General features: G+C 38.8%; 2 protein-coding genes across 3 annotated transcripts; both read right to left on the bottom strand.

Annotated features, from left to right (window-relative positions):
- Positions 1–2,509: 2,509 nt before the first annotated feature.
- Positions 2,510–6,727, bottom strand: LOC112560262. The gene is made up of 3 exons (XM_025231970.1): positions 5,993–6,727; positions 5,537–5,639; positions 2,510–4,866 (listed from the first exon to the last, which is right to left on the bottom strand). The coding sequence occupies exons 1-3, from the start codon at positions 6,170–6,172 to the stop codon at positions 4,565–4,567; spliced, it is 585 nt and encodes a 194-aa protein (XP_025087755.1). The 5' UTR covers positions 6,173–6,727; the 3' UTR covers positions 2,510–4,564.
- A 6,868-nt stretch (positions 6,728–13,595) lies between these two features.
- Positions 13,596–23,766, bottom strand: LOC112560433 (adenosine deaminase AGSA-like). 2 transcript variants are annotated; one of them, XM_025232298.1, is made up of 12 exons: positions 23,683–23,766; positions 23,148–23,255; positions 22,453–22,649; positions 19,246–19,629; positions 18,705–18,851; positions 17,892–17,958; positions 17,373–17,589; positions 17,041–17,168; positions 16,170–16,375; positions 15,738–15,895; positions 15,376–15,578; positions 13,596–14,656 (listed from the first exon to the last, which is right to left on the bottom strand). In XM_025232298.1, the coding sequence occupies exons 4-12, from the start codon at positions 19,589–19,591 to the stop codon at positions 14,533–14,535; spliced, it is 1,596 nt and encodes a 531-aa protein (XP_025088083.1). In that variant the 5' UTR covers positions 19,592–19,629; positions 22,453–22,649; positions 23,148–23,255; positions 23,683–23,766; the 3' UTR covers positions 13,596–14,532. The 2 variants fall into 2 exon arrangements, with proteins under 2 accessions (XP_025088083.1, XP_025088084.1); XM_025232299.1 differs by lacking the exons at positions 22,453–22,649; positions 23,148–23,255; positions 23,683–23,766 and adding an exon at positions 20,264–20,413.
- Positions 23,767–24,029: the final 263 nt, after the last annotated feature.

Genomic DNA, 24,029 nt, shown 5'->3' with positions numbered 1-24,029 from the left:
AAATAATTATGACGATGATGTAATAAAGAGGCATGTCTGGCCTTTTTGATGTCATCGTCGTTCCAACATCTCTGTTATGCTCCTCAGATACGTGAAGGGCAGTCTGTTTCCCAGGATGTTTCTCTCCTTGAAGTTGGATTGGGAGTTCCTGCTTGTTGTGGATTCTCATCACTTCGGTCTTCTTACTGCTGACCTTTGAAGCCAGTACGGATGCTAAAGACATCCTCGAAATTCATAATCTCTTTTACCATTTTCACCGATCTGTAAAGCGAATAAAAGCATTCGAGATCCAGTCCCTGAGAAACAGTTCCGAATTTCTTCTATTCATCACAAGACTAATGAAGATGTGCGAATCATGATGGGCCAACGAGAACCCTTCTGGCGACGGGAAAATCGTCTCTTGTCTGGCCATGTAACCAGCCACAAGACTTTAGTGAAGAACATCCTCTGGAAAACCCTTGAGTGAGGACAAAGACAATGAGGGTTGAGGAAGAACCAACATAAAATATAGGGCTAAACATGCCACTCAGCAGGAATGATGCAAGACTTGCGCAAGAACTGTCTCAATGTCCCCGACGATACCACAGTATTGTGTAAAAGAAGATATGAATGAATAATCAATTAGTCTTCCAATGAAAACAAATCGACGATTGTTTAACACAAGTCAAATAACAGATTTATAGGTACATAAAAATAGAAAATCGCGCGGCATACTTATGTGTGGCAACTCTTCACCCGCCCGGGAGTTTGGTGCTAGAATTCAGTAGGCTAGGCAGGTGGATTAGAATCGAAATAGCAGTTGCGTGTGTGTGTGTGTGAGAGAGAGAGTAATGTAAATAAATCTGTCTTTAAACCTATTTACCTGTGGGAACATGTCTGTCCACAAGAATGCTAGCTTGTTGCACTTATGTCCTGGTCGTGCGAATGAGCTGAACGTTGATCACTGTAGTGAACGAGATTCGTGTTGTCCGTAGTTGTGACATAGCAGAAGAATGCACCAAAGAAAACACACTTTTGTTGGGTACAATGCAGGGACTTTTGTAGATTTAAGGTCGGCTAAGTGCTGGTGTGCAGTAGATGAGAAAAAAAAAAAAAAACAAAAAAAACAACCCACACCAACACAACGCTAGGTACATTAGATAACGCACCCGACGAAGGAAAGCCAGAATTTCTACAATTACTCCAATGCTACAAGGTTGTCCTCCACTTAAAGTAAGCTGCTTATCTCTACTAGCTGCTCATTGACATAGGTTTCTGTTTTGCTAACACTGTTATTTTGTGGTCATAGGTGTCTTAAGTGTCACGGGACGGCTCTCGTCGCTTGGACTGATTCCATCCTCTCCTCCCGCGGGGACCGCCCGTCTCGTAGCGGGAAAAGACACATCCAATACATATTAAGAAATGATATATTTACGAAAAAGTTCTATATTATTAGAAGTTAAACGTTAGAGTCCCAGAGGTAACCAAGACCTTCATGTCTGACCTTACTTTTAGAACGGAAGCTGACCTCTTGTATCAAGTTTGCATTTAGGGTTTATTTGTGTGTCTGTTGTTCCTGTATCTCATCTACTCCTGTCTTTGCCCCCTTTTCTCTGTCTGCATTGTCTCTTATTCATTAGGTGTAATTTACCATTTTGTTTAACCTTTCTTTTCTGAATAACTCCCGGCAAACGCAAGATTCGGCCAAGCTAGGGAAAGTCTTGTAACATTGGTTTGCCCATTGCCAATCATCCCCCAAACAAGCAACGTTCACGGTGCGCGCACAACTATCGCAGCTGTTGCTCTATCTAAATCCGTGATACCACTTTGAGGTTGAAACTGTACGCCCCTTTGATATTCGATTGCAGATGAGTTTTTACAAGTTATGAAAGTGGAAAGTTGCCCGCTGTAATCAATAGAAAGATACAGATGCATGTAGTGTTAGGTGGTCGTCTTTTGTGGCGTGATTTTTCTGACGAACACCCATTGTAGTGTGAAAGTACATATAACTGGTTTAACTTTTAGTGGCATTGTGCTACTTCTTTAATTCTTCTCGAACATTGCCTGCTTGATTCTCACCTCCTTTGAAGATTTCCCTAATCTGCAACCATCTTGCCAGTTTGCGAAAACTTGTCAATGTTGTGCTCGTGTAGTCGGTGTGTGTTTATGTACAGCAATAAGAGGGCGCTGTTGGAAGTGATCTACACATACAACTACTGATGACAGTTGGCACCATCGTGATTGACCCCGATCATGTCGAAAAGCAGTTCACGCGAACACACGATCAACACACACACGTTTGCGTTCACGGTGCAATCGCAATCGTGGGTTCATCGATTTGTATACACTGTAGCTGGCACCGTACACCAACGGAACTGCTACCTTCCCCGACACATACTCCTCCAGAATGGCACGAACCCGAGCATAGCCAGAGCCTACTACTTCTATGATACGTTGTAAACAAACGCGCGCAGACACACACACACGCGCGCGTAAAATTTTGTCTCTCATTTACAATACCACACTCTCGTTTTTCAAGCCCTTTTCAATTTATTGAACATACACTTTAATGAAGTACAGTAAAATAGCTATTCGTGCTTGGTCAAGCGGTGGATTTACAGTGATAGTGTTTGTCTGACTTCAGAAGTCTCCCTGCTAGATGCAAAATACGGGGAAAGAAAGTTATTAGTTACATTATTAACTACACACTTGTCAGTATTTTCTACCAGCATGGATAACTGGAAAGCAGATGGTAATAGTGTTTACATTTCTTTCTCACTACCCTGTATCTTTATCATAAGAACATAACATGTATTACCGACTCTACAACACCTGGACAAAAGGGACATGACAGGATAGTAGCAATGTCACTTTGAATGATCACAAAATGCAAGAAATGTGAAAAAACATGAAAATAGTGGTGAATGCACACCATGTGCCAAAAACATATGGTTATCCCAATGACACTTTTTTTGGGCACTCCATGAAACATCCACAATAGCACAACAAACAGATAGTCTTGTTGAAAGCAATCAAATCTAGATATTTGTACATATTTATACATTTGACTATGTCCTTTTCCATGTGCCATTTCTCCCTCTTTGACAGGTAACCACCATTGCAGAACACAAAAATAGATTTCTCAAGATTTATAACAAAGCATACCTGTTTATATAACATCCTTAGTAAGAATATGTTGTAAGTAAATAACATGATATACGAGTGAAAATTCTTTTCACTTAATTTTCCTCAAAGCAAAAACTGTGTTTGTTTCCCTGTTTTATTTACTACCATCACTTCAAATTTTTAGGAGAATGAGCAACGAGAAGGCAGTATACTGTTATGTACAATTCTTTTCTCAAATGATAGTCTCTAGACATATATTGTGCCACAGCAATATACTTAAGAATAAGCTCATGCCTTGCTCCAGAGTGGCATATAAAATATATTAAAAGGCTTGTTTCTGTGGGTGAAAGCAACTGGATGCACGGTGTGAATGTGTCTTGTATGTATACTATAAAAAAAAAGTACATTGCTAAAAACAGAATTAGAAGGTTACACCGTTCTTGGTTCAAAAATGTAGCAATGAATTCATAAAGCCTTTGTTGATGTTGGTTGTAGCTATGCTTTAAAACAAAATAAACATGCTATCATCCCTTAAATACCTTTACAATTTCAATAAACATATCAATTGTCCCCTTCAGTAAACTGACTAAAGAAAGTAATAGCTCAAGAACTTATGGAAAAAAAGTGTTTTTCCTCTTCATCGTCTTCACCAGATTTCGAATCGATATCTGAGTGAAGATCACTAATCACATCTATTAATTCCTCATGAAATAGAAGATATGTTTTTGAAAGACATGGCCTAAAATTATCAGTAGGCATTAGACAATGTTGATAAATTCTCTTTATATCAAAACGTCGGGAAACTGATGTGCACAGATTAGGCATATTTTCAAAAACTTGCAACCATGTGAAAATATTATGTACAAATCAAGTGTAATAAACTTTTGTGGGTGTTTTTGTTTGCAGAATACAGCAACTGTGTTTAAATATTTCTTAAAATGCCTAATCCTTAACCCATACAACATACCAGACTACATATTGGGCACTTCTTGCCCAGGAAGTCATGGGCATGAGCTGTCTCAAGACATAACACCTGATGATGGTGAAATTCTATAATTGTGTTACCTACAATAAAGCAATTAAACAAACACATAAAATACCATTTTCACAATCCACGTATTCTTTCCATAGTTTCCAAATAATGTAAACAGAAATTATTGGCTTATAACCCTTATAATTAAACTATATTTACATCCATCAAATGAAACTGTCGCACTACTTGACTACAGGTCTAGTGGCACTGATACAGTTCTCTATGGAGTCATTAAGCAACATACCCTGAGGAGTTTCTTGAAAGTTAGACTTATTGGACAACATATGACGATATGTTTAGCAAGCATCTTGTACATGTTGCTGTAGTCATGCTGTGACAAAATATGATAGCATGTTTACCCAGTGCCTTGTACATGTTTCTGTAGTCTCTGCTGTGACAACACATTATGATGTGTTTACCAAGTGTCTAGTACATGTTGCTATAGTCATGCTGTGACAAAATGATAGCATGTTTACCCAATGCCTTGTACATGTTTCTGTAGTCCCTGCTGCGACTATGTAGAAAAGTTGTCTTCCGCTCCGATGCCATGCAAAATTTCTGGAGAGACATTTGTCCTTCTAACTGTAGCATTCTGCATAGCTCCATCACTTTCATGCAAAATGCGGTCCCTGGCTTCTTTGGTGTTGCTGGCCATAAGCCATTTCTTATTAGTGTTACTGCTTCTGGCTCACATTCACAGAACTGTACTTTCATGATGTGATCTCTGCCTATAATAATAATAAAGAGAAGAACATAAAACGTGCTTTTAGAATTTGATACTGTTCTACCTTTACAGAAATATTATGCAACATCTTCTCATTGTTGAAATATGCTGCCTACTTCTTTTCTTTCCACACTACATGTTAAAGTCCAGCCTAAGGTAATTCAGTAAAGTAAATATTCTTACCTTTCAGAATTGTAAATTAAAGCTAGTTAGAGCTTTCGTTTATAATTGTATTATTACGTATCCATTTCTTTGAATCTATTTCATATATTTATTTTGTCTGACATTCAACAGTTAGTGCAAAATAAAAGTAAACATAGGAAAACATAAAACCAAAAAGTGCCAATAGGTTATAAATAAATATAAAGTCTGGCAAGGCAGACAGCCCTGTAAGCAGATGCCACATGCGAAGAAAAAGAATTGCATGCCCGAGACGAAAGCAAAACCCAGGACAGCTAACCCTCACTGGTGAAAGTCCTGGCTTCCGAACATTTATTCACATTAAGTATCTATTAATTAACATTTATTCACAAGCTTGTTTGTTTTGGTTAAGACAAGGTTCTTCCATAATGTGATATTTTGAATGCATGACAGTAAAATGTGAAAAAAAATTGAGAAGAAATGCTTGGGTAAAATCTGTTTTTCTAGAAAACATAATAATCTTGCATATGTACCTTGTGCATCAAAAACTCCAATCTGACGGTAATAGAGCTTGTCACACTGGTGCTCAGACAAAATGGTTGCTTCTCTTTTCACAGGTAGATACAATGATGCGTCCTGACAAAACAATAGCAAGTTTTAACATAAGCTTGCAGCATTCAAGTCTATAAATATGCCATAATCAAATTATGGAATTTATTTAAGTTTCAAACCTCATCAAAAGTAGAATCCATGGCATTGTAATGCACAATGGTGTATCAGTTCTTACATTAGCTAAGTCTTACCACATTTCTGATTCCTTTCAGTTGATTTTCTGAAGCATGTGCTTATATATATATACAGAGAGAGAGAATATATATTGAGAGAATATATTTTCAGATTGCCGATACCATTGTGCATATTTACATTTACATAACAATCTAAAAGATTATAAAAATATATATCCACAAATGTTGATATATTGTACTTACTTCTTTCCAACTGTATGTCTGATGATACATCACCAAACAGTAGATCTTTTCATCACATGATTTGCAATAGTCTTCCAGGTCCACAATCAGGACACAAGACAATCTCTGGGACCTGTGCACAGCCACAGAAGCTGCATTTTTTTTTTTTTTTGGCAGGTCTGAATTCTTCAATGTGGACATGAACAAGACCTGCTCGCAGATCTTTCCAGCCCTCAGCCTCGGACACTTTTTTTCTTCTTGTGATTGCTGACTCCAGTTTCACCTGGTCTCGTAAGAATTAAATAGAACTAACTTTCTAATACATCCTGCTATCTCGAAGAATATCCTGGAAGGTGTCACGTTCCTCCTGTTGTTGGGTGCGTACACGTCCATTTTGCCCCTGTTGAAGAGTTCACTTTCCAATTTCCTCACATCCACCGCGGAAAATCGTTCCTTACGTTTACCAACCTGCCCGAATTTACCGTATATCCAGCTGGATACCACTTTCTTGGCCGTGGCATGCTTCATTAAGTGCACACGTCTTCACAAAATTTAAAAAAAAAAAAGAGAAAAAGCACCGAGACTAATGGAGGAGCTCACAATAGGGAGACACGAATTAGTGGGGTTCTCGTTTTCATTAGCTTTGACATTAATTCTTCTTGGTGATATTATAAATGTTTTATCTATTTGTATCATTTTATTTCTTAATTTTACTTTTCGAAATAATCAGATTTTGGTTTTGTTTATTTTTCTTTTGTTATAAGGAGAGAACATCGAAATGACTCCTCCCTTCAATAAAATGACTAGTTAAAAAAAATACTTGCTAACTTTGTACCAGGAAAAAAAATCACGCCTTAAAAGACTAAGGATAAAAATATAGTATTATAGTGCATACAATATATAATTTTCCCCCTTTTCCTTCTGCTTTTGTGATCCGTCTCTATACTTTAAAGAAAGTATTCTGGACTTGTTTTGGAACTCTTTGGAAAAGGAAAACAAATGAGACTGACTGACGTCCCCCCACCCGTACTCCTCATCAAAATGATAACAACACAGACTTTCACATATTAAAAAAGTTCACAAAGCTCTTTAGACAATTTTTTTCTCTTTATTGTAAATATAACCACTTTTCCCAGTGCTATAGCATGTGTTGTTGACCCTTCGTTAAACCATGCAAACACGTATAGGAATTCTGTCAATTTCGTGTTTGCCGATGTGTTTAATCCTTTTGCTGATTAATTCTGCTTTTGTAAAACGTCTGCTGCATTTTTAAAAAGAATTAATAATCGTATCTTCTGTCATTCGGTGCTTAATTCGACCTTTTCTAGTCGGGTTTTCGAAAAGGAAAACGAATCGACACGGAATGACGACCTGGCATTAATTCACTATACGGTATATCGTCATCTAAGCCAACCTTTCCATACCAACAAATCTACAAAGCGACAATTTAATTTTGGCATTTTAAATCCTACGTAAATTTCGCTTTCACAAACGGAAGACAATCTGCAGGCCGGAAATCTGCCAGTGTCGCAGCAAAATTTGCTTCACAACTAATAATAATAACAATGATCGAGAGCTTGCAAACGTACATTAGATACAAAAAATAAATTTTTAATTATTTAATTTAATAAATTAAGTTATAAATAACGTAATTTCAATTTATTTTTTATTAATTTAATTTATAAATAATTCTATTTAAAATTATTTTTAATTTAGTTTATAAATTATTTAAATTTAATTTATAAATAATTCCATATAAAATTATTTTTAATTTAGTTAATAAATTATTTAAATTTATTTCAAAATAATAACTGGTGCTTAAAATAGACAATACCAAACACCAACACATTTCAGCAAGAGCAACAAAGAAGCCGTTTGTTCCGATTAGTTGATGACGTCAGACCATGATGTCGTGGCTCACTTCTGAAAGCTTTCAGACAAGGGTCTGTGACAGGTACTGGGTAACTGCCGAGAGCTGGAGGATGAGTATAGTACTGAGCGCGGGAACGGCTGGGTGTATTAGGTGCATCCATCCACCCACCCATCCATCCACCCATCATCCATCCATCCACCCATCCATCGTCTATCCATCATCAATCAGCATCATCAATCCTCCTCATCAATCAATCATCATCAATCATCTATTATCCATCCACCCACCCACTCACTCATCCACCCATCCATAATCAATCATCAACCCTCATCATCAATCCATCATCAATCATCATCATCGTCGTCATCGCATTCGTCATCGTCATCATCATCGTCGTCGTCATCATCGTAATCGTCGATGTCTGTTCCCTATCTTACCCAAACCGTCATTGGTAATGTGCTTGACACGGGAAGTGTGTATTTAGAGTAATGGCTTCTAAAACAACTATTCATTCAGGACACGTGCAAAACAGTTGCCTGAAAAGTGAATATTGATGCGCCTGAGCAACAGGCTAAACACACTGACTAGAATGTAGCCACTTTTATCAATTACAATTATCAGTTTGATTGCAATGCCTTGTAGTCATCTACTGGCAGCACCCAGATTATAATCTAACACCCAAACACGCTCAGAAATGCCCTTTTGACATCGAGAGAAAGCCGCACGTGCATGCTTCGTACCCTTTGGCATCTCACGGATGACTTTGAACGCCGTCGTCGTTTCCATCTCAGCACGGGACAAGAAGAAATTGTTTCTGGGTGGAAACGGGGCTTTATTCAGGCGTGCCGATGTGATCAAGCGTTTCTTCTCCTCCACTATCAGCTTGTCCACCAGCTTCTCCCGGTCATTCAGCTCCTCACCACTGCCCCCGACCCACAAGCTCATCTCCTGATCCTGTAGCAGCTTCCTGCGCTGCAGATCCCTCCGTGTCGGCATGGCAACCACCACTGACCCCAGCAACAGCAGGCAGCAAGCCAGCCCCCAGTTTGGCAAGAAATGGTTTGGTGGGCTGGATGTGGACATCATCAGAATCTAAGCCCGCTGCCACGTGTTGTCTTCAGGAACTGCGGCGACAGGAGGAAAAACTGGCTTTAGTGGGAAGCAACAGAAATTCTTAAGTTCCAATGCTCGTAGCTAGTGCTGGTTCATCTCATAAAACGGTTGCAAACAGATGGAGACAAGGAAAAAGAACAAACACAAAGTGCCCCTATCGAAAACAAGGATGTGGATACAGTGATTTCCATTTTAGAAGGCACTATGGCAATATTTTCGATGAAAATCTACTAAAAATACTATCTACAATAAAGGACAAATCAAAGTTCCCCCACCCACCTAAAACAAACAAACAAAACAAACAAAAACCCACAAATATTAACAGTGAGTGTGGCTCTGAGCAAAGCTAAGCATGTCTTCGAGTCAAATGAAGAAACATCGCTCATGTTCTCTTGTTCCATAAGCGATTTTTTAACCAGAAAATGAAACGGCTGATTTTGAAATACAGCCCTACAACTTTATTTAGAAGTTTTGACTGAAAATTTAATAAAATTATAAGGTCCAAACAGAATTCGCTCTCAGACTGGTAAAATGTGTTTTGTAATACTTTATACTTTATATTTACAGCGATTTTCGCTGAGCGCTCGTGTTGTCTTTCAAGACTATAATAATGATAAACAAAGGTTGAAACAAATAGCTATTCGAGAGAGAGAGAGAGAAAAAAAAATGGTTTTAAATGGCAACAAATTAAAAGAATAAAATAATTATTTTAGAAAAAGCTGAAAATCTAGCATCTATGTCCGTATTGAAGCATCTTATAAAATCAAACTTTTCTCACAATTGTCTTCTCATCTTGCCGTCAGCAATGTCTGCAGGCAAATGATCGACAACTTCTAGGGTTTCTTGTTGGTGTTCCCGGGACCTTCTGCTTGTACGCGGACATACGTGTTATACACCCTTGGAGTAGGCCAACCGGATGTAGGACTTGAAATGCAAGAGTTAGGTTCTATTTCTCATCCGCTGCTATGACTGGACAGCTTCAAATGCCATGATTTCGTGTGATTTGTGTTATTTATGTTTCATTACTTTAATTAATTTAAGCACGTTTCGCTATTTGTTTAATTAGTTCAATTAATTTAAGCACGTTTCGCTATTTGTTTAATTAGTTTAATTAATTTAAGCACGTTTCTCTATTTGTATTTAATTAGTTCAATTAATGTAAGCACGTTTCTCTATTTGTTTAATTATTTCAATTACTTTAAGCACGTTTCGCTGTGTTTAATTAGTTCGATTAATTTAAGCACGTTTCGCTTTTTATATTTAATTACTTTATGTTGGTTCACCTGTACCTTTGCCATGTCATAGTGTACTCTACTGTTATAGGTTAACTGTGTAATACACCTTTAAAATACGTACGTAACCGAGGTCTTAATTGTTTCTATGAGAAGGAAAAATTTCACATTCAGGGAAGCTTATATTTAAATCATTGACAGATTTGAAGAAAAAATTCTAGGTTTCTTTCTTTTTATGCTGGGAAGCCCGTTTTTGTGCAATGAATGAGCAATGTCATGCATGGTCAAGAACTGTTGACTCTGACACTACAACGTACACTACTGCTTAGCACACAAAATATGGCCGTTGCGAGAAGTAAACCGACACAAAAAAAATGCATGTGACAAGCGAGAATTCAGACTAAGTGTTGTTTCACCTTCTGACTCTGATATTGAGGCATGACGAGGTGGGGAGGGAGTAGGGTCAGGGAGGGATGGTGTACCTGGGCAGCGAAAGGAAAAAAAAAATGTCATCGTAGTGAGGACAACTCTGTGAACAGTGAGAGAGTGCCCTCCCTTACTTCTCCATCAAGACACACAACAACACTAGTCTATACAGAAGTTCCTCGTTAAACAACCATGATACAGCATTAGCACCAATAACACTCTAATGCTGCAGCCGACAAAATAGAGCGAATTATTAAAAGAACATTGTCAAACTGATGTGGTGAAAACAGTGAGACTAAAAGATTTGTTATGGTGGTGTCAGGGGAAGAATGGGAGTGGATGGAGGTTGAACTTTCCCCGGTACCCAACGTTGGCTTTCTTCCGCGCGGTCTGTATAAAAGTGTCAACAATAAATAATCCTTCATTGTTTGGTGAAACCGTAGTTTAAATACAGTGTGTTAACAGCTTTGCAACGTGTACAGTCCTAGTCTGCCTGACACTGACTAATTTCCTCTTCACTACAATACAGGCCAACGGGCTGCAGGTGTCACGTGCCCCGGTGTCTAGGATGTAATGACCGTCTTTGCACGCGTATAAAGACAGTTCATTATCGCTCACATACACAATAAAACAAGCTGTAAACGACAATTTGTGAATCACGATCAGGTTTTGATGTCCTTTAACCTTTGTCCAGTCTCTGTATTATATCACCTACATAAAAAACAAGCTCGTTTACTCCTTGTTCAGTTTCTTCACTGTCAGCAAACCCTGACCACCAAACGTAGAAAATTTTCTTCCACAGCTTGTTTTATTATGAAGACGATATACTTTTTAAACCTGTTTGCGTCTCGTTAACGCTCATTTAGTCTTTGTCCGGTGTCTTCACTGTCAGCAAAACCTGATCGCTATACGCAGGTCGTCCACAGCCTGTTTTATTGTGCAGATATAAATTTCCAAAACCCCATGAGTGCATTTACATACCCCTCTCCTCAACACATACATAGCTACTTTATGATTTACTATATGATTATATGATGATAATATATTATTGAATTATGTAGTTACAGCGGAAGACATTTCTCATATTTCTTAAATATTATAATATATCGATATAACTATATTTAATTTTGTTCCTCCCAGTGACTTCCTAATTTTTCAACTCCTCTGTTACTAATAGACCATCACAAGTCAAGAGCGTAAAAGAGAAAAGAAAAGTCAGCACGAAAAAAAAAACCAACAACAACAGCAAATAAACAGCGTTTGACTTTAAAGACCGCTTCAAAGTTGTCCACCAACATCTATTGTGTATATTTCGTTCTTAAATGACATGTAGATATTGCCGGCTGTAAATATGTAAGCATACTGTTACATACTGGAAAAATAATAAACGATTGCCATTAATGATAAATACAAGAGTTTATTGACGGGATGATTCAACGGCATATACCCAGTTTTACGATCTGGGGATTCCACCCTTTGAAAGAAAGATGTACGATGAGGCCTATACGAAAAGAAAAACTTGTGTCAACTAGTGATTTACAAACTATAATGAGCTAATTTCCAGATTCTTTTCCTCCCCTCCTTATACGTATATATCAATTGCCCGCTTTGCCTTCATGAATAATAATATAAAAAAAAAACGTCTTGCGCGAGAGACAGTAGAATATACTTGCTTATAGTAGGTACAGTCATCTGTCGCCGTCGCCCATCCTTGAGATTGCCCTTGATTGTTGGTTGGTTGGTTGGTTTGACGGGAAAGTGCTTCCAACTAGAGATGATTTTGCACTTTGAGGGAGCAGAAAGAAAGGAAGGAAATCGTAGTTCAGTGAAACATTGGTTTTCGTCGATAATCACGTGATGATGCCGACGAAATTCGAGCACCGACGAAAATCGTGGTTTCACTGTACCTTGAGAAACCCCCGGTGGCCAGCTCGGAGAACAGCTGTCACATACAGAGAATGTCCCAAAGAGAGATCTGAACTCGGGGGTTTCAGTGCAAAGGTGACAATTTAATTACCACACTACCGAGCAGACAAGCGTTTTATTCTCCAGCTGTGCTATCGCGATCCCTCGATCATTACTGGGTGAATGTTTAACAGATTGATTTATCTGCTCACCCTGCAACACATCACACATCCCGAACTTTATAGAAAGGACACTAAAGTGTGATATGCTCAAAGATGTACATCAAGGGTGACGATGACAGCTTGCAGTCATAGTGGTCGGTGGTCGGTGGTCTGTCCTTTCTTTACCTGAGCTAATATAATTATGAAAGCACGTGTTGGTAATGAGAGGCTTGTTCTTGGTGTGAGTTTAGTTGACTCCCGCAGTCTCCACGTGTCTGTATGGTGTGTGTTGGTGGAGGGAAGAGGGACTCTGCAACGTCTTCTCTCGCAAAGAACGAAAGCTTTGCAGTCTTGCAGGATGTGGTTTGCAGTCCGCTTTTCCGCGCGAGCATGTGGGGATGGGGACAAACGGCAAGAGAGGGAGTTGTCTGTCTGTGACCAGTTCTGAACTGCGCGCCTGATCTTGCCACAACAGCTGATGATAATATATATATATGTTTATGAGATAATTATAATACATGTCTATTGATGTTATGTTCTGATTGCTATCTTCAACTCCGTCACACGAACTCCATTGAGATGACATGAACAGTGTGGAACGGATGAAATACGATGTCCCTCCGATCCCTGGGTGGGCTTGTCGCTGAGCTGGTCTGAAGGGTGGGCGTGACAGTCGGTTCGGGAATAGTTAACCTTGTCGTTAAAAGGGAAATAACTCTAAAGGATTTTCTTGTTAGTTTTTGAAGTTCAGTTCCGAAATCATACAATTTTCCGCTCTCTCATTCAACGAACCATATCACATTGTTATGTTGTCGTTTCAAGTCAGAAAATCTCTTGCACTTTTTTCAAACGTGCACACATAAACACACACACGTACGCACGCACACATAAAATAAAAACGAAACAACTCTGCATATGCAATGAAGTTTCTTAATTCTGCGTGTAAAAATCCAAAAACAAGATGAACTAAGAACAGTCTTCATAAGGAAACATCAAATCTTAAAAGAAACTAGAACATTCGACTATTTGGGAAGCTAAGGCAATGAAGCCTATAGCAAAACGGCACCACACCTAGTTATAAATACTGCGGAGAGAATGAAGTTTAATGGTACATATATTTGATTGTAAATTATATTTTAATTATACATGTATTTCATTATTAATTTAATTTCTCTATATCTTTGACTGTACTCTAACTCTCATATAAAATCTTGCAGAGCTTTAAGTTTGATCGTGGTTCAAACCGGATCACTGTTAACTACACAAATATCTCAAACCTTTTTACATTTTCACTGAAAGTGATGTACAGTATCTGATAAAGATATATGTACAAAATGTGAATGCCAAAACTGCTTTTTAAGCAAAGGAAAAAAGAAATAAAGCCTAAAAATCTTTGCTTGTTGCAATAACTGCTTGGTTTATTTGTCAGAGAAGTGTTTTCACCTTGTGATCGTTTCACGCTATAAACAATCTGGTGGATGGGTCATGAAAATATTCGGAGTAAAATAAAAACACCACCGAAGGCTAGCCCCATAAAAAGTTTTCATTAAGAGTATACACGTTTTTCAGTGAACTAAACTGAGTCATAATTTCTCATTCAGGCTACAACCTTTAATGGACATATTTTTATTTTCAAGGCAATAAATTCTTCCAATAAGCATTTCGCTGGCGTAAAAAAGGCTGAAAAGAGTTTTTATAAATATATTTTTGTTTGATTGTTTAACTTACTCTGGTAAGTTGAACATTAACTGAAAGAGTCACTGGTAAGAATATCTGTGTTGAACGATTAGTGGTTCCAAGCGAAGGTCGGTGTAAAATTCGGCGTGAAAGGATATCAGTGCGGTATCAGGTTTAGCCAACGGGGAATAAATGTTCCAAATCGTACTTCTGTATGGTGTTCCTGATAAAACTGTCCCATTTCAGCCTCCAAGATTGGATGGCGGTTTGCTTCTCAGTTTGTGAAAGTGCGCTGTACCTGGAAAAAGGAGTGACATGGGAGGTAATAAACAAAAACAAACTTCGCAGAACGCTGAATAGTCTCCCCTACTACGTGCACAGCCGCCCCTCCCCTTCCCGCCTTCCACACACGTACACACGCACACTCACATGTGTGTGGACAATAAATTATATTCTATGGTTATATTATAAAGTAGGGCTACTTTGTCAAAACAATTTTTAGATATTGTGTAAGTATTCTACCAATAGCAACTACATTTGAGCATTTTATTTATTGGCTATATAAGCACTGGGTGCGTGTTTAGTTATAAGATCATATCATAACAATATCATACAATAACAATCTCACCACACAGTAACAACCTCACAACAGATGGTGCCAAAATGGCAAAATATATAGATGAATACATGGGAATACAATTAAACATACATAAAGAGAAATCACCTAAACAGTGATGCAATTCGAATAACTTTGCTTAAATTTATAAGTATTCTTTTGGATTTAATATATTCATCAAATGATTTAAAATTTATTTATATTATACATAATTTATCAGATACCAATACATTTACAAATAATCTATCAATTGCAAATACCGCATCGAGTTTGTCAACTACAAACAAATAGATCAGTCAAATACTAATTACACAAGGATATGCGATCAGGGTTAGACACTAGCTGGACGCATAGTTAACGTACCACACACATGCAGTCAGATAACGTATGTATGTACTTACTCCAGTGAATTGAGAGCCAGCTTCTTGAGTGTGGCCAGCCCCATGTCGGCCCCCATCATTGTCATGAAAGTAACGTAGAAGTCATGTGTCAAGGGCAGCGCGCCCCACACGACCGGATCATCGGAACTGATAACCACCGGAAAGCCGTTGGCGATGAGGACCGCTCCCGGATGGTTCCTCAAGTCGTCGACCAACTTCAGTATCTAGAGAATAAGACGGCTGTGACAATAATCATCAGAAAGAGAAAAACACGACGGCCTAACAATTACAATCTACCAACATCCATCACTAAGCTTTATTAATGCATCTGACTCCATACTCCTCTACTGACCTGGTTCAAAATAAGCCTGACCTCTACTGACCTGGTTCGAAATCGGATTGAGTTCCACGGCAATGTTCATCTCTTTGGCCTTTTCCATTAGAACCGGATGCTTGAGCAAAGCATAGCCATGACCGATACGCTTGGTTCCAAGCAAGATGGCGTCCAGTAGGTTGTAGTCCACTGCCGTTCCTTCCCAGTCTGAAACCAATAAATGGCTTCGTGGTGAAAGTTGTACGTCGGTAATCATCTTCAAGATCGATAGCTATGATGATGAAGATGGTAGGGATACGTTGAAAGAATCTATACCCAAGTCATAGATTATGAATATAAACAAAATTAACAAGCAATATGATGAACACGAGCAAAATCAAGAACATGAGCGATACCAAGAACACGAACAAAAATAACAATAGCAGCATCCTCAGGCACGTGTTCAAATGTTGCCTTTTTCCATCCAAGTTTTTGTACTCACTAGTCTCTCCGGCGTGGAAGAAGTAGGGGAGCTGAATAGGGGGGTTCTGCTGGGAGGGATACTGCAATTCCTCGAAGTAGTAAGACAGAGGGTTAAGCGGGTCCTCATGTCCGACAAGGTCGAAACCCACCATGAAACCAGGGTCCGACTGATATAAGGCTGCCGCCTGTTTGATGTCTTCCAGCATCAGCGACTTCTCCTTGAACCTTTCCACGAAACATAGTGGTTTAAAGTGCGGGGTTAGTGTGTGCCTTAACTACGAAAGTGTTAGCACATTATAGTGGCTTGACTCTTAACTACTTAATCGAAACTGTCAGCAGACTTAGTGTACTCAATCATTAATAACTAGCAGCTGAAAATGTTATCAACCTGTCATCATCACACCATGAGTGGAGGTTATAAAGAGAGAGTAAGTCGTTGACGAAGGGCAAAATCCGCGGTCACTACTTCGTGTCCCTTGTAACCAGGGAATCTTTGCTATCGCGTTATCACTACTGCTCCAGGTGTAAAACAAGTTTTATACATAGCTTAATAACTTTGGAAACAAAAATCTTTTCTTTGCCTCATGGCAGCTATATTGCTCTTGTTTCACAACTACGGTCCCAAAATGTGAGAAACGCCAATAAAAAGCTATTATTAAAGATTTAACTTCAAACAGTTTTATTGTGCGCGACTATTGTTAACACAGATATACTGCATGGTAATATTATTAGAGTTAAAAGATTGACGGACATCAACATATTGTTGGTATACATTCAGTGGCCAGAAGAATGACACTTCATTAATTGTTAGAGTGAACGATCGGTGACTAAGAGAACACATCACTAATAGTTATCTGTTGTTTAATCTGTGTGTCTGTGTGTGTAAATACCTGACAGCAATGTTGATGATACGTGCGCCCGTGAAATCAGGAAAATCCGCTACGAACTGGTTGATGACCTTCTTGTAAATGCCGAGCACCGTGGCTTTGTCGTGCGTTTTGCCATCCAACTCATATACCTGAGGATTAAGGACAAAACAAGTTTGTATTCAAATATAACAAGTGAACAGCTTCCTTTGAAAAAGAGAGATAAGATGGAGAGACAGAGAAAGAGAACGACTCTGAGGTCTTTTAAAGCAAGGTACACCCACGAGTGGCTACATGAAGGGGTAATGCGGGATAGATACTCCTTATAATTACGGGATGGCTGAAGCAAGTATTACCTGAGGTAGGAGTGCGCGAATCTCCAGGTACTGCACTCCATCCTCCCGGAACTGCCTCAGGCCCTCGTACAGGTAGTCCTGGAAGACTGGAGCATACAGCATCAGGCCTTCTATCTTCCGGAAGTAGGCCGTGAACTCTTCCCACGCGGCGTCAGAGTTGGGGTAGGCCGCGTGCACGTCCCGCGAGGCCGCCAAGAGGGTCAGGTTCGCGTGTAATCTAGCAAGACAGAGTCGAGGTTCTCATCCATTCTCTTAACATTCGTCTGTAAACTGTGCACGGTTTGAAGAAAAATATGTTTGTGTGTGTGTGTATTCCCATACAACCCACAGCATAAAAATTCCTTACTCACATCGCTTTAAGCGGATTGGGTTGAAAAGTGAAACCCATAATTTTGTAAAGCCTTTTGCTTTATTTTTACATCTGTGGCAAATATTATTACAGCGATATATAAATGCACGGATGATAAACTACCAGAAAGATTGATGAATTTGGCTACAACTGTATTCAGAGCGACTAACCTTTGATCAAAAGCTTCTGCATCCTCGGACCGTTGTCTGTACTCACTCACCAACCTCCAAGTACAATCTTTTAAGTAAAAAAATAAGTCATTGTAACCATAGAATCAAGCATTCATTACTCTAAAGACACACACACACAAATCTACATTATCTCTGTGGTCCTGTCCACCACACCTTTCTCTCTTCACACACTTTTTCCGAACGCATGAAAAACACAAGGAAAGAGGGAGGAATGGAAAAGGAGAGAGAGAGAAGCCAAAAGATCAAGACAGACATTTTTTTATGGCACTGAATCTTTATTGTCTTTATAGTATTTCAAGCGAAGAGACATGAAGAGGGCAAATCGTAGTTCTGATGGTACCAGCTGGCTTTGTAACAGTCGTTCAAAGTACGACGTCTACATCTGTCTTAATCACATCGCGTTAGATATACTATCTGATATCTTACAAAATGATGTCTGACAGCGTGTAGCAATAAAAAACCTTTCTAAGTTTCAGAAAGGATTGCTGTTGTTTTGTTTCATTGTAGATGAAAAGGAATATACATTTTATTTCAACATGCTGTTGATCGTACGGCGCGAGATATTTCTGTCATTGGTTGTCTGCATGATCCAATGATGCTCCGTTCAGAGAAGTGTAACCTGTAAAGTAGGCTTTGCAGCTGTTATTTAATGAGCAATCATAAACACAATATCCTATCCTTCTTCATCACTGAAAATCTCAGACCATCTCTGCGAAGCACCCATCCTCACCCCAGCGTTTGCGCCCTAGGTAACCGTATACTTCGCTTCATGAAAGAACCCTAACTGCTCACCTGTGTTTTTGGGAGGGATGGAGAAAAAGTGAAATTCGACGTTGTAGGAGGCGTCCACGCACATGTAGCAGTTAGGTCGATAGGTGACATTCTTAACGACCCAGTCGATGCTAGTAATCGCTTCGTCATGGACGTGCAGCACGCCTCCTGCCGCCATCATCATCATCATGATCATCAATCATCGTCGTCGTTGTCGTCGTCGTCATCGTCGTCGTCGTCATCATCATCATCATCTTTTCGCTACCATACCTAACGTCATTGGTAATGTGCTTCAACTTGACACGGGAAGTGTGTATTTAGGGTAATGGCTTCTAAAAGAATTATTCAGTTTACGTGCTATATACAGCTGTCTTAAAACTGAATATTGATGCGCCTGAGCAACAGACTAGATACACTGACTAGAATGTAGCCACTTTTATCAGTTACCATTGATCAGTTTGATTGCGATGACTTGCAGCACCCAGATTATAATCTAACACCCAAACGATTTCAGAAATGCCCTTTTGACATCGAGTGAAAGCCGCACGTGCATGCTTCGTACCCTTTGGCATCTCGCGGATGACTTTGAACGCCGTCGTCGTTTCCATCTCAGCACGGGACAAGAAGAAATTGTCTCTGGGTGGAAACGGGGCTTTATTCAGGCGTGCCGATGTGATCAAGCGTTTCTTCTCCTCCACTATCAGCTTGTCCACCAGCTTCTCCCGGTCATTCAGCCCCTCACCACTGCCCCCGACCCACAAGCTCATCTCCTGATCCTGAAGCACCTTCCTGCGCTGCAGATCCCTCCGTGTCGGCATGGCAACCACCACTGACCCCAGCAACAGCAAGCAGCAAGCCAGCCCCCAGTTTGGCAAGAAATGGTTTGGTGGGCTGGACGTGGACATCATCAGAATCTAAGCCCGCTGCCACGTGTTGTCTTCAGGAACTGCGGCGACAGGAGGAAAAACTGACTTTAGTGTGAAGTCGGTCGTGCAAACAGATGGAGACAAGCAAAGAACAAACACGATGTTCCCCTTTCGAAAACAGGATGTGGTCACAGTGGGTCAGATCCCCCTTTTACAAGCACTATGGCCATATTTCCGATACAAATCTACAAAAAAAATATTATATACAAAACAAGACAAATCAAAGCCCCCGTATCGCCCCCCTCCCAAAAAAAAAAAAAAAAAAAAAAAAAAAAAAAACCACGCCACAATCAAACGACAAACTTAAATTAAAAAACTACGAAAAACAACTACATAAGAATACTTATATAATACTAGTCCTTTATTACACCCTTATTATTTGTAATATCATGTTACTCTCAGCTCTTGTTCTTGTTATTTGGTTCCTCTTTGTGTTTTCTGTATTAGATTTTATTCTTCGTGTAGTACGGTTGTTCGTTCGTTTATAGTTCCTATGTTCTTTGTTTCCATCATTGCATTTTTTATAGTTACAACTGACTGCTGATAATGACATTTTTACCATTAAAAATATAACATTATAAAATTTGATGCATATTTATCGATGTAAAAACTTATTTCTTCCTCATTTAGCTGCATGCAAAATTTGTTATTTACCTATTGATACACGCAGGGAGAGCTCCTCATAACGTTTGTCTCCATTTCTTTTTTAAGCTTTTCAGAGCACACACACACACACATCAATGGTTCTCTCTGTCGCGTGTCGCGTGCTGCCTCAGCACGAGCTTTAGTTCTAGAGGGGAGGATCGAGGGAGTTGCTGCGTCACTATAATCTGACGTAATTTTGTTTTAGTGACGTTTTTGGCGGGAAAAGGAAAAAAAGAGAAAGGAGAGCGGAACAGGGGAGCCATGTTGAGCTGTGAGGAATCTGTTGTGAGAACATTTGAGTAACATTTATCTGCGTGAAAATCCGGTGTGAGAACGGAGTAGCATTTATCTGCGTGGAATCTGATTTGAGAACGTAGTAACATCTATCTGTGGGGATATTTCAGGGTACGAACGGAGAAGGGAGGGAGTGGCGATTGGTAGATGTAGGTGTCCCCTTCTGTCCCAGACCCACTGTTTTTTTTTTTTTGGGTTTTTTTTCCTCCCATGTTCCTTTTATTTATTTTAATTTTTTTGTTATTTTGTTTGTTTGTTTTTTGTTGGTTTTTTTGGGGGGGTTGTTGTTTGTTTTTATTAAACGTGTATTTGTGGTGTTCTCACGTGTGCGTGTCGTTTGTTTTGCACTGGAGAGCGATCGTATTCGTTGCTACACGCGACACTCTCACACACTCAGTTCTTTTAAGAATTGGATTAGGATACGACTGATGTTGTGGGTGTCCAGACACTTAATCCCCAGACACTTCATCCCCAACGCTTCATCCTTAAAATGAAATTTTAACTATAAAAATTATGAAGCCAGCGAAAAATTTAATTGAAATTCAAATAATTATCTTCATATAAACATCACAATAAGTTTTACAATTAAAATACTTTAACTAATGTTGTAGAGGTTCAAATGACATTGAAGTTAATAGCATGATTTAAATATTATTAATGTATTTCAACATTTATTTTAATTGTAAAACTTATTGTGATGTTTATATGAAGATAATTATTTGAATTTCAGTTAAATTTTTCGCCGGCTTCATAATTTTTATAGTTAAAATTTCATTTTAAGGATGAAGCGTTGGGGATGAAGTGTCTGGGGATGAAGTGTCTGGGGATGAAGTGACTGGGAACCGATGTTGTGTTGTGGTTGTGTCACGATGTTACCTGTACACTAGAACGGTGTAAAAAGCGTCGATGCTTCATATCTGGTGCTTGATATTGTTTAAGCTTTTTACCAGCAGTCGTAGTTGGTTTTAACAGCTGATACTTTTATACATGAATTTATGTGTGTAAGAAAGTAAGAGGAAGTGTATCTGACAATTGTGTCATATGAGGGGGTTAAGCACGAGTATAACTGCCTAAGTGTATGAGGTGTAATAGTAATCTCTTCAGTTTATTATTCTCAGTTGACTGTGGGAGCTCCCAGCAACAAAGGAAAATTTCTATCTCTGGCACGACCAGACATAGATTATAAAGATGTATTGTATTGCATTGTATTGTATTGTGTTGTATTGTATTGTATTGCATTGTATTGTATTGTATTGTATTGTATTGTATTGTATTGTATTGCATTGTATTGTATTGTATTGTATTGTATAATTAGCACTGCTGTAAGATATTTTCGTTTTGCTGAAAGTTCAAGACTTGCTTCTACTGTATAATTGACTCGATAACAATCGGTTTTGAAATATTTTGAGGAAACTCTTGAGTACTGTGTGGGGACGAAGTTTGCATGGCATTTTTGAGCAAAGTTAAGATTTGTATATATATAAATCTTTAAACAATGTTAATCCACTGGCGTTTGTTGAGCCCATCTTTAAGGTTTCCTTCATATTTAGGATTTATTAAATAAGTACAAAGAGACTCTATCGTAAAAATAATATAAGTTCAGCCCAACGACAATAAATTTACATGGTAAGCACAAGCAGCTGTGATGAATAAGCAGACTAAATATAAAATTCAAAGCCAAAAACATAAAATAATCTTCCATTACCACACGGATCATGAAGCCTTTAGCAGCATTAAAATACTATAATAATGATAAACAAAGATTGAAACAACTATTCTTAGGGGGAAAAAAGACAATGAATGCTCGAAAAAATGGAAACAAATTAAAAGATTAAAATAATTTTGTTAAAGAAAGTTGCAAAACTGGCATCTATAAAAATGGTATAAAGTCAAATTGTCCTCACAATTGTCTTCTCTTCTTGCGGCCAGCAATGTCTCCAGGCAAATGATCGCCGACTTCTGGAGTTTCTTCTTGGTGTTCCCGGGGCCTTCTGCGTGTGAGAGTGCGCGGCAACACGTGTTATATACTCTTGGCGTAGGTCGAACCAGATTTAGGACGATTAGGTTTTATTGCTCATGCGCTGCGATGACTGGACAGTTTCTGATGACGTCATGACTTCATGTGTTAGACCTCCCTTGCGCTATTTGTGTTTAATTAATTTAAGCACGTTTCATGATTTGTGTTTAATTTAACCACGTTTCACCTCTATCTTTCTCCTGTCACAATATTCTCTACAGTCAGGTCACTTCCCAGTGAAGTGTTAACATACTTAAAGTACGTAACAGAGGTCGTGATTGTTACCACGAGAAGGAAAAATTTCATATTCAGTTCCGATAAGGAGTGCTTATGTTCAGATCATTGACAGATTTAAAGAAAAACATATTCAAGTTTTTTTTTTCTTTCTTTAAAAAATTGGAAAGTTCATTTTTGTACAATGCATGAGCAATGTTATGCATGGTCAAAAACTGCCGACTCCGACATTGTATAACTACTGCTTAGCACACGAAATATGGCTGTTAAGAGACGCTAAGTACACACACACAAACATGCATGTGACAAGCGAGAATTCAGACAGAGTGTTGTTAAAATATTTTTCACCTTCTTATTCTGTTATTCAGGCCTGATGAGGTGGAGATCAAGGGGTCAGGGAAGGATGGGTGAGGACAACTCTGTGAACAGAGAGAGTGCCTCTCCTGGTGCTGCAGCCTGTAAGCGAGAAGTGTAAAAAAAAATGTTTGTAACCACACTGTACTTACTGAACACAGTGAGAGACTTTTTTTTCTCCTACTTCTCCATCACAAGAAATACACTAGTATACACAGAAGTTCCTTGTGAACAAAACATCACGATGCACCAATAACACTCTAATGCTGCAGCCGTCGAAATAGAACGAATTATTAAAAAAACATGTTCAAACTGCTGTGGTGAAAACAGTGAGACTAAAAGATTTGTTAAGGTGATGTCAGGGGAGCGGATGGAGGTTGAAAAATTCTCCGGTACCAACGTTGACTTTCTTCCCCACGGGCATATAAAAGTATTAATAATAAGCCTTCATTATTTGGTAAAACTGTAGTTTAAATAAGCGTGTTAACAGTTTTGCAACGTGTACAGTTCTAGTCTACCTTACACTGACTTTTTCCTCTGAGTCACTACAATACAGGTCGACGGGCTGCAGGTGTCACGTTCCCCGGTGTCTAGGATGGAATGACCGTCTTGACATGGTCTGCGCATGCGTATAAAGACAGTTCATTATCGCTCTATCACCTACACAATAAAACAAGCTGTAAACGACAATTGGTGAATCACGATCAAGTTTTGATGTCATTTAACCTTTGTCCAGTCTCTGTATTATCTATTATATCCCCTACATAAAAATGCAAGCTCCTTTAGTCCTTGTTCAGTTTCTTCACTGTCAGCAAACCCTGACCACCAAACGTAGATAATTTTCTTCCACAGCTTGTTTTATTGTGAAGACGATAT

Source organism: Pomacea canaliculata, linkage group LG3 (assembly GCF_003073045.1).
Source record: "Pomacea canaliculata isolate SZHN2017 linkage group LG3, ASM307304v1, whole genome shotgun sequence".
NCBI classification, from domain to species: domain Eukaryota; kingdom Metazoa; phylum Mollusca; class Gastropoda; order Architaenioglossa; family Ampullariidae; genus Pomacea; species Pomacea canaliculata.
The sequence above is the reverse complement of the archived record's forward strand: the minus strand, read 5'-3'. Positions and strand labels throughout refer to the sequence as shown.

What these genes read in the sequence shown, in the direction of transcription:
- LOC112560433 (XM_025232298.1), bottom strand. Translation starts at nt 19,591, where the DNA reads ATGATGTCCACGTCCAGCCCACCAAACCATTTCTTGCCAAACTGGGGG. An exon ending in CTTCCACGCCGGAGAGACTA is followed by an intron (nt 15,896 to 16,169) that starts GTGAGTACAAAA and finishes TATTGGTTTCAG; the next exon opens with ACTGGGAAGGAACGGCAGTG. An exon ending in CTGGCTCTCAATTCACTGGA is followed by an intron (nt 14,657 to 15,375) that starts GTAAGTACATAC and finishes TCCTTTTTCCAG; the next exon opens with GTACAGCGCACTTTCACAAA.
- LOC112560262 (XM_025231970.1), bottom strand. Translation starts at nt 6,172, where the DNA reads ATGTCCACATTGAAGAATTCAGACCTGCCAAAAAAAAAAAAAAATGCA. An exon ending in AGACATACAGTTGGAAAGAA is followed by an intron (nt 5,640 to 5,992) that starts GTAAGTACAATA and finishes TTGTTTTGTCAG; the next exon opens with GACGCATCATTGTATCTACC. An exon ending in TGGAGTTTTTGATGCACAAG is followed by an intron (nt 4,867 to 5,536) that starts GTACATATGCAA and finishes TTATTATTATAG; the next exon opens with GCAGAGATCACATCATGAAA.